This window comes from Dipodomys ordii, unplaced genomic scaffold (assembly GCF_000151885.1).
Source record: "Dipodomys ordii isolate 6190 unplaced genomic scaffold, Dord_2.0 Scaffold122, whole genome shotgun sequence".
Lineage (NCBI taxonomy): Eukaryota > Metazoa > Chordata > Mammalia > Rodentia > Heteromyidae > Dipodomys > Dipodomys ordii.
In genome coordinates this window covers 8311188-8326429 of record NW_012267338.1, presented here as the reverse complement: position 1 = coordinate 8326429, position 15242 = coordinate 8311188, and the positions used below count along the sequence as shown (strand labels likewise).

The following is a 15242-nucleotide window of genomic DNA, read 5'->3' as shown; positions in this document are numbered from 1 at the left end:
AGTTTGATAGGATATATAATTGCATAAGAAAAATAAAGCAGAAACATATTGAGAAAATTGCGATGGTTTGAGAATATTCTAAGTATGGGATAGAGCTGTTACTTCTGGGCTGAAGAAGCAGATGGAAAGGGCCAAGTCCATTCTTCCACCAGCCTTGAGTGTGTTCTGTGGCATACCCTGTGTGCGTCCCCTTCCTCCCCTCCCCGGTGGCAGTACCCAACAAGGACACTTTGCATATTTTTTTTTGTAGTGAGAATATTTAAGATATACTCTCTTATTAATACACTTTCTTAGTATGTAGAAAAGTAGAACTGTTTGTAGATTCTGAGATTTAGAGCTGAATGATAGTAATTTAAAGCTACTATATTTCACCCCTTTAGATAGCTACCATACATTTGCATCTTTTCACACACATTTAAATTTGTATAAAACACTGCAAATAAATGATTCCCATGTCTAATGAGACACAGCAATCATTTTTTTTTTTTTTACAAGGAATGCTTGTACAAGTGCTCTCCCAAATGAGGAGATATGTTCTCAGAAATCATTTTCTTAATTTCTGGGCATAGTCTGAGACCATCTAAATATTTTGTTACTTCCGTATTAAATGGCAGTTTAAAAATTTATAGCTCTTTTTACCTAAATGCCAGATCACACTGCTTTACGTATTATAACACAATACCTGACACTGGGTAATTTATAAAGAACAGACACTTAAGCTTGATATGGTGGCACACAGCTATATCCCAGGGCTTGGGAGGAGGATCACAAGTTCAAGGCCAGCCTGGACTACACAGTGAGTTATAAGCCTGTTTGACTCTTATAGTGAGGCCTTGTCTCCAAAAACCAAATAAGTAAACTTTTTGTTGAACTTCTACTTTTGTTTGAATATGTTTTTCCATATTGAATATGGTTTTCTTTGTGTAGCTGTCAATGTTCTCATGTTGCTGACTGTATTTCTTTAAGATATCATTTCGAATTCTTTGTCATACCATATTTTGACACTGGACCAAGCCTGGATACTGAGCCCACAAGGACTTCTTGGAGCTCAGAATTGCCGGGCAGGCTTTCCTGTAGGGGAGGCCAGGTACATTAGGCTATGGTTGGTTGCATCATTCAGCTATATGTGGCAGTTACATGCTCAGTTCTCTTTCCTTCTTATTTTTCTTTTTTAAAATTTAATTTCTTATAGTTTTTTTTTAATCGTCAAGGTGATGTGCACTTGGGATTACAGTTACATAAGGAAGGTGATGAGTACATTTCTTGTCAAACTTGTTATCCCTTCCCTCATTTTTTCTCCTACTTACCCTTCTCCCTCAGTCTTCCTCCCACCCCACAGTTGTACAGATCACTTCCAATATATTGTCTTGTCCATATTGACGGTGCATTGGTTCCCCTCCTTGTCTTTTGTCTCACTATTCTGTTGTTCCCCTTCCCTTCCCTAATTCAGATAAAGATATATACAATACCAGGGTACCAAAATCAAATACAGTGAAAACAGGGGATATACCACAGGGGAAAGAACATACAAAAGAAACGAAAAATCACATAGTACCACATAGTACATTAACAACAACAACAACAACAAAGAAAAACCTCTTGTGTCCATATCTTGGAGTTCATTTCACTTAGAATCTTCTTAAATGGTCATATGTACATTGTTATTGAGCCAGTCTGTTTCGAGAGATTTCTTTTATATGGTGGTGTCTGAACATGGTGGATATGTGAAACTGTCTTCCATATTGTGTGGACACAAGCCCATGACTACACTTCTTTTGCTGTGAAATGAGTTCCTGATCAGAAATAACGTCTAGAAAAGCATGGTGGTAGGAAGTTATTTTGTAAGTCCAAGAATGTTGGCCAAATTATGTGGGTAAAGAAAGCAGGTGTCCTTACTTATGACCATTTGTTAAGAGGTTTGAGTCAAAATTAAGTTGGATTCTTAAGAAAAAATGAAGTATCTTTCTCATTCAGGGAGAGAGAATTATTTGTTTATTTATTTACGATTGCATTGTTTTTCCTGAAATGCTTGTAAAAATTTACTTGTAAGGCTTCTAGGATTTAGATTTTCTTTATTGGAATTTTTAAAATGATAGGCTCTGCGCCCTTAGTAAATATCAGAATTTTATTTTTTCTTTTTTCTACTTTTCTAATTTAATTTATGAGAGATAGCATAGTGAGGGAAACCCATTATTTGATATTCCTACTTGGGTGACAGAGACTCCTCAGATTGGTTTTGTTTGCTTTCAGAGAAATTTCTAGGTGTGTTTGGTGAACATTAATTTAACCTGGATAAGAATTTTCCCTCAGATAAATGTTATTCTGGAAACAGCTCTAGAGAGGGAGATTTTTTCAAACTTATGCAATTCTGATAAGTCATCTCAAACAGTTGATTATCTGACATGTAAATATCTACATTTCTTAACTGTTATGTTTTGGAAATTTTATTTTTAGTACCTTACTCTAAAAGTACAGCTTTGATTTGAGCTTTAGCATTCTCAGGATTTGCAATGATAATTTTTGTTATTTCTGATTAAAATAAACACTCAAAATCAGGAAGTAACCTAAAAATAATATTATTGTAAATGTTAAACTTTTTCTTCAACTTATTTAAATTTCCTTACTAAATTTAAAATATTCACACTTAAATTTCAAATTTAGCTTCAGGTTGTATAGAATGTTTTGGCACTTATGCACTAGAAAGTCATAAAATTGAAGCCTATTGATTCTGTCTGGTATTTGTTATATTTAGTAACATGATGAAGCCCCTATTCTGTAATTAAGTATGTGGCCCAGTATTAATGACTCTTGGGAATATTGCCAAATTAGGAATTAAGTGTCATCAGGTAATTTTATATTTGTATTTTTTTGAGACAGGTCTCAAATAAGGTTAAAATGAGATTACATGGTGATCATTTTTATTTGTATAATGATAAATTATCTTATTTATATAAGATTACATGGTGACTGCTTATTTTTATTTGTGTGTTTTTAATGCTGTACTTCCATGATTACACTTCTAAGGGTAAGGCTCTTTTGTTTGGGAGGACCCAGTAGGTCATTTATGTCTACAACCAGCCCAATGTGATTTCACATCTATTACCAACTGCTTTTTGACCTCTCTCCTGTTTTGCATTTATTTCTAACTTTAATGCATCCAGACCAGAAGTTTCAAATTTGTGTGCTTATATATTCTTCATCTGCTCTAATTCAAGAAAAAATATAATTATTTTTAAATACAGCTCAAATGTAAATCTACATTTGAGGCAGAGTATGTTTTAAATGAAATTTGAGCTTCTTGCTTAATTCCCAACATGAAAATCCTAAAACCAAAGTGTTGTAAAACCTCACAACTTTTGATTGCTGACCTGGTGCCACTGGATGGATTACCTGATGGGATCACAGTTAGAATGCAGGTGCCTTAAAATTACTGTTTGAAGTTGTATGCAAAGTATATCAGTGGCATAAGTTTTGTTTTTAGACTTGAATCCCACCTCCAAGGCATCTCATCTTCTATATGAGTAGAGTAGAGCTGGGGACATCCAAACATGAATAAGTTATCTTGCTACCTATTGTATTTCCTTATTTAATTCTCCTAAACACACTTCTATGTTTTGTTTTGGAGGCACATGGAAGCTCAGGGTTGTTCTGTAGTTTTTATAGTTAATCAATAGCTGAGTTGAAGGTTAAACTTGCACCTATCAGATTCCATAATCCATGGTTTTAGCTCCATATTTTATAGCAGAAAGATTATGACAGAGTGTGTAAGTTTATTGGCACAGAACATTTTTGAAGGAAGAATATACCTGAGTAGGAGTTATTTTAGATGATTTCTGGCAGTGAGGAACACTGGTTTCCATGGAGATGGGAATATAGCTTGGACAGAGGAAGCCTCCATCGCTTACCCAGTAGCCAGCCATGGGGAGTAGCTGATCTAGTGAAAACACAGATCTTACAGTCTCTGGCCTATAGAACTTAGTAATTCTCTGGGTCTGCAATTAAATTTATTGTTCTTTCTATTTGAATGAAACATTATTAGATTCTTAAGTTTATTCTTCCATCAGAGAGTTTGTTAACCTTTAACTCACAAAATTCATTCTCTTCAAATAAATAAAAGGACTGGAGCTCATGCAAATCTTATGTTCTATCTTGGAAGGTATTTTTTTTTTAGTATAAAAATGAGTAAGATCAAGATATATTTTCTGCTTTTCAGACAGTATTAGAAGCAATACCTAAAGCAAATTTAACGCTAAACAAGGTTTCTAATTATCATAAAATAATACACTTGAAGTCATATATCAGTTGTTTTTGACAGTTACATACCTCTTTTCTTCACTCTCCTACTTTGATAAATAAAGCTTTGTTTATTTTAAATACACCGTTGATCTCAAGAGAATATGTGAACTACAAAGTGAAAGAGCTATCACTGTTCCTTTTAAAATATTTTATGTCTTTAAGTAGTTGTAAAAGAGTTGATCTTTTACACAGAAGTATATGAATACATACAATGCATCTTAATCAGTGTCACTGTTCTTAAAGTGCATGATTTTATGAAAAAATCTCTCTAAACTTTTATAGCTTGAGACATTTTTGGCATGTGTTTTTAGCTTCCAGATGTTTGAGTTTCTCACATTTTTTCCCATGAAAATATTTATTTATTTATTTTTGTGACTTTATGTTCTTTTTTTTTTTTCTGTAATGAACTCAAGGTCAAGGTACTGCCCCTTTGCTTTTTTGCTCAGTGGTGGTACTCTACCACTTGAGCCACACATCTACTGCTGTCTATTTGCTGGTTAATTAGAGATTAGAAGTCTTATAAACTTTCCTGATTGCCCTGGTCTTGAATCTTTTTTAAATATATACAACAAATTTTTAATTATGTACTGAAAATAAGTTGCAGGAAATAACTTTAAAATGCAACAAAGGACAAGTCACAATGAGCATTCCCATTGAATTCCCTTGGTGGGGCGGGGAGTGGGATTGCAGTGCTCAAAGAAGATAAATATCACAAATATATCAAAACTTTGAATTGTCTATGCATTCACACACTGACATGAGCCACAAACATTCCTTTCACAGGGACTGTACTTATTAGCCTATCAGATTTTGCCATAAACTATAAAACTTTTAATACAAAATTATATTTATATATTTATAATTCATATACATTCCCTATCTATGATTTTAGAAAATAAAAGCTACATGCTGTATAGTACAGACACTCTTAACTCATAGCTGTAGGCAACATGTTTGGATGGAATCTTTTCCCCTAATAAAATTAATGATATATTTTATGTACATGAAGGCTAAACTGCAAAAAGACAGTTCAGTTTCCCAGATATGCATTTCTTTTTAGGGCTGGTTTACAAATTTAAAAAGGCAAGACAAGTGTACACCTCAAAATTACTTTCTTAGCCACAAGAATTGTCATATAATTTTCGTGACGTTTTTGGTACATACATTTATGTAATACTGGTATTGAAGGCAGTAAGCAATATACACTTTTAATGTAGTGGCTCAATAAAGGCTTCATTGTCATTCCAATCTGATTCTTGATACAATGATTCATAGATCTGATTCTTGATACAATGATTCATAGATCTGATTCTTGATACAATGATTCATAGATCTGATTCTTGATACAATGATTCATAGATTCTCTAAAAATTAAAATTTCAATGGGTCATTATGTTAGAGACTCTAAATAGATTTCTTAAAATAGAGTGTGAAAATCGTTTGTTAGTTTTGAGCATTCTTTTAATGGCTACTTACACCTGGAAATTGGATAAGGAGCATTAGTTTATCATGCACATTGTGCCATGTTGAATTCTTTTTCTTTTTACTCAATCTAATGTTAGTGAAATTTGTCTTATGTAAAAGGATATTTCAGGGAACTATTCTTGAATCTTTTTTTTACTCTTTTCTTTTTTAAGTATTTTGCCATGGGGGAAGAACATACAAGAGAAACAATTTTATTGTCTAGGTGATAAACAGAAGGGTTATGTAAGGTAGTGAGTACATTTCTTGTTGAACTTGTTACCCCCTCCCTCATTTTTCTTCTGGTCTTGAATCTTCATCCTCAGATCTCACAGGCTCTGAGTAGCTAGGATTACAAGTATGAACTCCCTTCATCCAATGAGAACTTATGTTCCCATGTAGATAAACCTGCAATGATCATAAAGTGAGATTAAGTAATCAACTTAAAACTCAATAGTTGGATGATTAATGACATTACCCATAAATTGTTTCATTCTTGATTTTTAAAGTGTTAAACATCATTTTAATATAGTTTTAGCTCATATTGCATAGCTTTTTAACCTGTGAAAGGAAGATTATTTCTTTTAAAATAGGCATTACATCAGTTTACTTTCAATTTCCATTTGGTGTCTAGGGAACCTAACCTCAAAAAGATGGTTCATGTCTTTTAAAAAACATATACTAGAAAACAGCGTTAATAGTTACTTTAAAATACAGCATTTTCTGTAAGATTGTCTCATAACACTGACACTTGATTTATGCAATTGAAAACTATTTGTATTCTATTTGTATTACAGTAGTAGTATTTTGTATTTTGCAGTGTTTCTATGTCTCTAGGGGAAATTGGTTACTTTAGCAATGTCTTAAAACTTCAGAAAACCCCTTTATAAGTTTCACAGTTAGAATTCTGTGGGGACCTTGTAGCTCTTTAGAGCTAGCGTTTGTTAGACCTTGCATCTTTGCAAAGTTCCTTCCTTGTCACCAGACTACATAAAAATAACTTCAATTGTTTGAGTGAATCTAGATAACTTTTAAAAAACCAAGCTCTTAATATTATATCTTTGCATTTGCTTTATATATGGCACTATTCAGCTTTCCCATATTTAAAGATCTCATGGACCATATACAGACAGACAGACAGACAGACAGACAGACAGACACACACACACACACACACACACACACACACACACACACACACATGTTCGAGCTCGTATCTCTCTCTGCTGCTTGAACACAGGGCCTGAACCCTTTTGTTCAAGGCTAGCACTCTACCACTTTGAGCCATAGCTGCACTTTCAATTTTTTGAGTAGTTAATTGAGCTAAAAGTCTCACAGGGATTTTTTTCCTGCCTGGGCTGGCTTTGAACAGCAATCCTTAGATCTCATCATTGTAGGTAGCTAAGGTTACCGGCATGAGCCACCAGTACCTGCTGGACTTCTAATTTTTAAATCATTATTTTAAAATAAAAGGGAGTCTGCCACCAATGGCTCATACTTGTAATCCTAGCTATTCAGGAGGCTGAAATCTAGAGAAAAACTTCAAATCATGGTGGTTATAACTAAACACTTACATAGAAGATTTTACTTTAATAATTTTAGGCTTCTTAATATACACCTAGATTTCTAGAAACTCTATTTCACTCCCCCCCTCGCCACCCTCCACTACTTGGTTTTGAACTTAGGATCTTGCACTTGATTGGCTGACTTGCTTGGCTGGTGCTCTGCCTCTTAAATCATGCCTTCCCTCTGGCTTTTTGTCAGTTATTTGGAGATGAAGTCGTATGGGCTTTTCTCCCCAGGCTGGTATCACTGCACTCTAACTCACAGTACTCAGCAGTGCTGGCATCTCCTCTATATTGGTAGGTGGGAACTCTAAGTCATGTGCTATATGTGGATGTGGGGACACTAGCCCTCTAGCAAGCACTCTACCACTGAGCCACCTTCCCAGCCCCCTAGTTTTCTAGTTCTTTAAACAAACCAGTTTCTTTAAACATGGTAAAAGCAAAACGAAAAATAAATCAGAAAATGATGGGGATTTGGGAAGGTTCAGAGGCTTTCTGCATTATACAAATTAAGGATTTGACTTCTATAGATCATTACTATTATTTTTCTAGTATGTGGTTTGTACTCAGGACCTAGCAATTGTTAGGTTGGTACTGTACCACAGGAGCCATGACTCTGGTCTTGGTATTGCTGGTTAATTAGCTATAGAATCTTGTGAACTTTTCTACCTTTGTTGACTTCAAACTGATCCTCAGATCTCAACTTCCCGAGTTCTTAGAATCACAGGTTTGATTCATCAATGACCTGGCTTAGATGATTATTTTTGAATGTTAATATCCTCTTTTGCTTATGTAGTTAATATATTTTAAAATTGTTTTTATTAGTCAGATTCATTTGTGCAACTAATTTTATATGTTTACACTATATGAACATAAACTTAAAATATATTAGAGGATATTTTTATTACTTATGTATTAACATTTGAAAAGGAATATGTTGTTTTGCAGGGGAATGATCAGTGAACTTGTCAAATTTTTAGTAAGTGCCACTATTAAGAGCAAATAATAGTCATAAACAGAGGAAAATTTTCAGTTATATGACTTGAAAGTAGTTTCCATGCTGACCACCCTGTGCCAAATTTAATGAAAATCAGCATGATGTTGTAGCAGCTAGCATGTGAATGGTGCTGTTATCTCCATGAGAGAGCTTCAAGTAATAGCTAGTAAACTAATATCTACATTACTCCCCTCACCTGAATCAGACACAGACGTAGATCTCAGTGAAAGTTCTCTTCCTTGGGAGTACCCTGTTTTCTCGGTGATAGTACACTGATTGTCTTCTTGCCAACTTAACATGGATGTTGATGCATGCACACTGACTGTCTCAGAGCAAGCGATGTGACTGGCAGCCTTCTGCAATGAGTGCATGAATAAGCTATGGGTCTGGCAATGTTGTGGTTGAATATCACCATGGATATAATTAAGATAAAGTAACTGTAAATTATGCTTTTGTATCTTTATGTAAAAATCCCTCACCTTTTAAGCTAATTTAATCTCTCCAATTTTGGGTTTCCTCATAATAACCAAAATGCCAAGCAACATTTATTGCCACAGAACTTGGTTGTATTGACCTTCAGAAAAAACCATATTGGCATGTTCTTTGTTGCTATAATTTTAACTCTTTTTAAAGTGAAATAGTTAAAAAACAATACAGTTTAAAAGTTTATTTTTGGCAACTTTTTTTTTATTTGTGAAGATACTGTACAGAGGGGTTACAATTACATGGGCAGGATAATGCGTACATTTCTTACCAAGCATTGCAGCCTCCTCCTTTTGTTTACCCTTCACATCCCTTCCCAGCCTCCCCCTCCCCCCAATCCCAATCCTTCTCTTTCCCCCCCTTCCCCCCCACACCGACGTTGTAAAGCTCGTTTTGGACATGACAACTTGTACTTCTCACATAGATCCCATGGTTTCCCTTATTTGCAATATCTAGTTATCTATGAGTCAAGCGGAAAAGGTCAGATAATGTGATGTCAGGAAAATGAACCCTTAGATATGTATTTTATGTTTTTTTTCTTTCATGCATGTGTTTCTAATGCATTTATAAGATTATCTCTTTGTTGCTGTGTATGTCCTTCCCCCCCGTTTTACCCCTTGTTTTCCTTTTTTTTATGTCAGTATAACTTGTGGAGGAGATGGGGAAAAACCAGTTGTTTAAAGATCAGGTGGACCTGTTGGCAACTTTTTTTTAATTGTGAAAATACTGTACAGAGGGGTTACAATTACATGGGCAAGATAATGAGTACATTTCTTATCAAGCATTGTAGCCTCCTCCTATGTTTCCCCTTTCCAAACCTTCCCATCCTCCCCCTACCTATCCCTCCTCCCCCACTCCCCCCCCCACCAAAGTTGTAAAGTTCGTTTTTGACATAATGACTGGTACATCTCATTGTTGCAATGGGTCCACCTGTATCCCTATTTAAATGATTTGTTTTTTCCCTTCCCCTCTACAAATTATACTAACACCAAATACAGTGAAAGCAGGAGTTATACCTTGGGGGAGGGACATACAAAGCAACTAAGAAATAATCTTATAAATGTGTTAGAAACAATTGCATGAAAGAAACACCACTTGAATACATATCTTAGGGTTCATTTCCCTAACATCACCTTATCTGACCTTTTCTGTTTGACTCAGACATATACTAGATATTGCAAATAAGGGAAACCATGGGACCTATGTTTCTTTGGGCCTGGCTTACTTCACTTAATATAATTTTTTGGCAAATTTTAAAAATTAATTAATTGATGAATCAAGCTTGTATTAGGACTTGCACTCAGAACCTTGTGCTCTCACTTGGGATTTTCTACTTATTTATGGTATTCTATCTGTAGAGCCACAGGCCCAGCTGATATTCATGGTGTTTGTTGTTCTCATTTTGCTTTTCTTGTTTTTCAAATTTCAAATTAGCCTTTTTTCCTTATTAAGTGTAAGGAGGAGGTAACAATGCTGGATAGGAAATGTACTCATTACTTTATTCATGTAACTGGAACCCCTCTGTACAGTATTTTTAAAATAAAAAAACATATTAAAATACTTAAAAAAGAATTAGAAAGTAGCTGCAACAAAAAGGACATTTTAATCTGTCAGCAATGGAAAAATGCTTAGCATTTTCTATGCGTGTATTAGAAGTTTTCACAGAAACACTTTTACTTGTAAAGTATCCTGCACTCACTCCTGCTCTTCAACTTTAGCACATTGCTTTTCTCCCTAAAGTTTTTCTTTCTAGCAATACAAAATTGTAAAACTGTTTAGGAAAGGAAAACATTGAGTAGTGGTGGGAAGGTTGCATTTCTTAGTGCCCCTGTATCCGGGCGTGGCCACTCCTTATCTGCATCACAGGTGATCCATTTTAAAGGGATTTGTCATCTTCACCACTGAGGTCATCTCTAATTTTTGGACTTTTTGTAGTGTTACAGTTATAAGAGACCCGAACTTGAAACTAGGTATCCTGCTTTTCTTTTCAAGGCCTATTTTCTGTACTATTCTATTTCCAAATGAAATAAATCTCACCTTTTTTATTCTGATATGTGAAGACAATCTTTTTTAATCCTGTGTTTAATTCCTGTTTGTTTGGCTACATTTCACCTGAATTGTATTAGCTGGTCTTTTACCTAAATGCCTTTTTCTTCCCATTTAAAAGAGAAAAAGAGGCTCTCAAAGAGCCTATACCATTGGCTTAAAATGTAAAACATTTTTATGATATTATACATATAAAATGAAATCATGCAGTATTTATTTTTCTTGAGTCTGGCTTATCTCATTTAGCATAGTGATTAGCTCCTCCAAATCTCCTCATTTCAAAATGATCTTTTAGTTCTGTGCTTGTATTACAATTCTGCTGTATAGCCCTGTTCAAAATTTTTCTGTCCTTGTTTATTTCCAAGCTAAAAGAATGTTGATGTCTGTTGACAAGAGAAATATTTAGAATTCTCTTTAAAAATACAAGTTTGTGTGAGATACTACTTAAACGGAGACTTTATAGACTCTATCTTCTCTTAAAAATATGCAAAAATCAGGTTGTTCTTTTTTGATGCAGGTTTTTCCTAGCCCAGGTGGCCTCAAACTTCAAATCCTCCCGCACCAGCCTTCCAAGTGCTGGTATTACAGGTATGTGGCACTGCTATGTCCAGCTTCAAAAATAGTTTTTAAAAATCTTTTACAACATGTATACAGTAGAATATTCTTCACTTTTAAACGTATATTGTGACTAATAAGGAAAAAAATTGTTGAAGGAATTGTATACCAGTTTCCTCAACACTGGCAAACAAAGGAAGCAGCATGTAATTTCCTGACAAATATCTCCAAAGACTTTCTAATTACATTCTAATAAGGCATTTATATTTAGAAGATTAATTCACCCATTTTATGGTCCAATGTTCATTGTATAAGTGTTTTGGAGACAACATTGCTTAATTGTAAGTTAGCATCAACAGAATAGATTTGAAAACCTGAATTTCACATTTGAGCATTTCCACTAGGGTTTAAGACCTTTTCTAGACCTTTGATTTGCTATATACAAAAATATTCACATATGACACACTTGCCAACAATTTCTTAATGTGCAATGTATTACATGATTCCATCTGTTTCTTCATATGAGTCTCAGGGTGCACACTTAGGGGGCTTTTCTTCTTTTAGTATTCAATTGATTTAATTAGGCAAGTCCCACTAATGTGCTAATTGGAAGACAGACTTTTTACCATTCACTTGAGATTAGATTGCTTTACGGAATCGTAATTATTTTGATGGCTTGCCACAGTGAAATAGATGAACTGTGTACCAACTAAATTTTTAATCAGGTTAACTTTTCACCTTTGAATTCCTATGTAAATAAATTTTGTTGCTATAAGATTGTTTCTCAAAGCATCCTTTCCCCCCAATTATCACTATCTGTCCTAATATGTCGTTTCTTTAACATTTCGTTGAATGTTTATGAAACAAAAGAAAGTTGCAACAATGCTGATTAGACTGTTGGGAAATAGCAGTAAAACTTATATGGAAGCTCCATTGTAACTACAACTGTTTGCTGTATAAATTTTGAATATTTTACATAATAGTTATAGTTTCTGTGCATTTTTCTCCTACACTCACTTACCTGAACAAAGTTCTTGAAAAAATACTACTGTAATCTGGATGTAGCCTAATTGCTGTGATAACATGTAGGACTAAGAGATGAGTTTAGTCTTTCCAGGTGCTGTGGCAGAACCTAGAATGATTTTTTTCCATTTATAATATATTATACCATTATTTTATATTATAACCCAAAATTGTCAGTGTATTTGCATTTATTCCATAAAACATATTAGGCTCTGATCTTTTTTCTTTTTCTTAGCCCAGCATTTTAGAGGCCTTTGGTCTTTAGGGGAAAATGTATACAAAAATATGAAGCTGTGATGTAAATTAACATATCAAAAAATCACACACCACATTTTAGAAGGATACTTGCATTCAAAATTTGGATAATTAAAAACATCTATTTTAGACCTAAGCATTCAGTTTTACTCAAGAAGAATATAAACAAATATCTGCACAGAAAAATGTATGTGAATATTTATGGGCCGTATTATTAACCAAAGCCCTCTTGTTCACTCTAAACTGGAAAATTCGCAAATGTTCATTAAGTAGTGAATGATCAGCAGACTAGAACATCTGTAGGATGAAATATTTCTCAGCAGTTAACATGAATAAAATACATTGCCCTAGGTAGGCAGGTTCTAGGGTGTCTCAACAGGAATTTATTTCTCCACAGTCTAGACAATGGGATGTCTGAGGTTAAGGAGTCTTTGATATATCCTTACGTGATAGACAGAGAGTGAGAGAGATCACAAATATCTAAATAACATTGTTTTGTGTGTAATACATATATGAAAATATGTCAGGTTGTATACTTTAAATAAAGCTTACTGGAAGTCATTCATATATAAAGTTTCAACAAAGTAGTCAGGGAGGTAAAAGAAATGAGTATGTGTTGTAAAAAAAAAACCAGAAAACTTCTGCAATGATTTTTAAAAAATACAGAAGTCAGTAAGAGAGTCATAGACATGAATTGATAACCCCAGGGAATGGTGGAGGCCATAATATGTTTCCAGTAGAATTTTGGATAACTAATTTTTATGTCAGATGCTCAAAATATTTTTAGTTATCCTTTTATTTTGATTGATGAGAGAATGGAGCTTACTTTTATTTGTTTCTGGTCTAAATTTCTGCAAGAGGAATTGACTCAACATTTTAGTTCCTTTTTGCTATCTCAGTTTGTGCATATCCATTATTTTACTTCAATTATAATCTTATAGAAAAAAATGTAGAGAAACACTTGAAGGAGAAACTTATTTGTGCCAGCCCTTGTTCTAGTGTGGCTTCTAAGCATCACTCCCCTATGGGAGAATTTTCTCTTCTGTGCCCAGTCCGAAAGGATAGATCCTCTTGCCTGCTTCAGTATTTAGTAAATACTCGCATCATAATGCACCTTTGATGAAGTTTAGCTCTCTTGGGCTTTATTCTTTCCTGCCAGTCTATGTGACCTTAAAAAGTTCTGCTAAATTCTTTTTCTTTTAAAATTAACTCATGACAAACCTATTCTGTTTTTTTTTATCGTGAAAATACCGTACAAAGGAGTTATAATTACATGGGCAAGATAATGAGTACATTTCTTATCAAGCATGTTGCCTCCTCCTTTGTTTCCCCTTCCCATCCCTTCCCATCTCTCCCCCCCCCACAATGTTGTAAAGTACTATTCTTTTTTAAAAATTAAAAATAATCTTGAAGTAGTTGTACAAAGGAGGTGCCATATAACAAAGCCATTTATGAGTGCAATGTATTTTGGTCATGTCACCCACTTCAACATTCTCACTCCCCTTTGACCCACTCTTTCCCTTATTTTTCTTAATTTTGTGGTATATACAATAAATGATTGAGTGTATTCCTCCCTGCCCTCTTCACTCATTTACCTCTCTCCCCTTGGCCCCACCCCCTCTTGGATGTACCCATTTCCTAGAGTTGATTTTTTTGGGTTTTGACCTAGTCTTTCTAAAAGATTATACTATATGAGCTCTCCATAGAGTCTATTATACTTTAGTTAATTCATTTGTAACCACTTGCATACTGCTCAACATGTTTACTTATAAATTTATAGGTATATTCTTTCTACCACAAATGAAAGAAATCATGTAACCTTTGTTTCTCTGGGTCTGGATTATTTAATATAATTTTTCCAATCTTTCAATTTCCTTATGAATGGTACAGTATCATTCTTTCTAATAGGTAAGTAAAATTCTGTGCGTATATACCACATTTTCTTATCCTGTTAATTCATTGAGGGGCATCTGGGCTGATTCCATTTCTTGGCTATGGTGAATAGTGCTGCAATGAACATGATTGTGCTAATGGCTTTACTATAACCTTGTTTATGTTCTATTGGGTAAATACCCATAAGTGGGATTATTGGGTCATAAGGTAGTTCTGTGTTTATTTTTTGGGGAACCACCATATTGTTTGCCAGAGTGGTTGAACAAGCTTACCTTCCCACCAACAGTATACTACAGTTCCTTTTTGACAGCGTCCTCATTAGTATTTGTTGTTGTTTGGTAGTGCAAACCCATTCTTCGGATCTTGCTTTGACCTGATAAATGTGCACAGGAAAGAAAACACCTTACAATTTTTGCTTTCTTTTTGAAACTCACTGCATACAATTCTCTTCTACAAATCTATGATATTCTGAAAACTGTGCTTTTTTTTAACCATTTCTACAAGCTAATGCATAGATAGCAATATTAAGGAAAAACGAAGTTGAAAGCAAAAAGTCACTTTCTGTCAATATTTCTCACAGGTTAAACATACTAGAATAATGTAATTTAAAATTTGCATGTCACTTGGAACCTGTGAAGGCCTGCTTGGAACAGAACTTCCAAAAGGCA

The 15242-nt window shown here is 34.3% G+C and overlaps 1 protein-coding gene across 1 annotated transcript in view; it reads left to right on the top strand.

Annotated features, from left to right (window-relative positions):
- The window catches only part of Stpg2 (sperm-tail PG-rich repeat containing 2), a 149848-nt gene that overhangs the window by 69319 nt on the left and 65287 nt on the right, over positions 1–15242 (top strand). The window contains exon 9 of the mRNA XM_013029722.1: positions 720–728. Coding sequence (XP_012885176.1) covers positions 720–728 — 9 coding nt within the window. The remainder of the gene's footprint in view (positions 1–719; positions 729–15242) is intronic.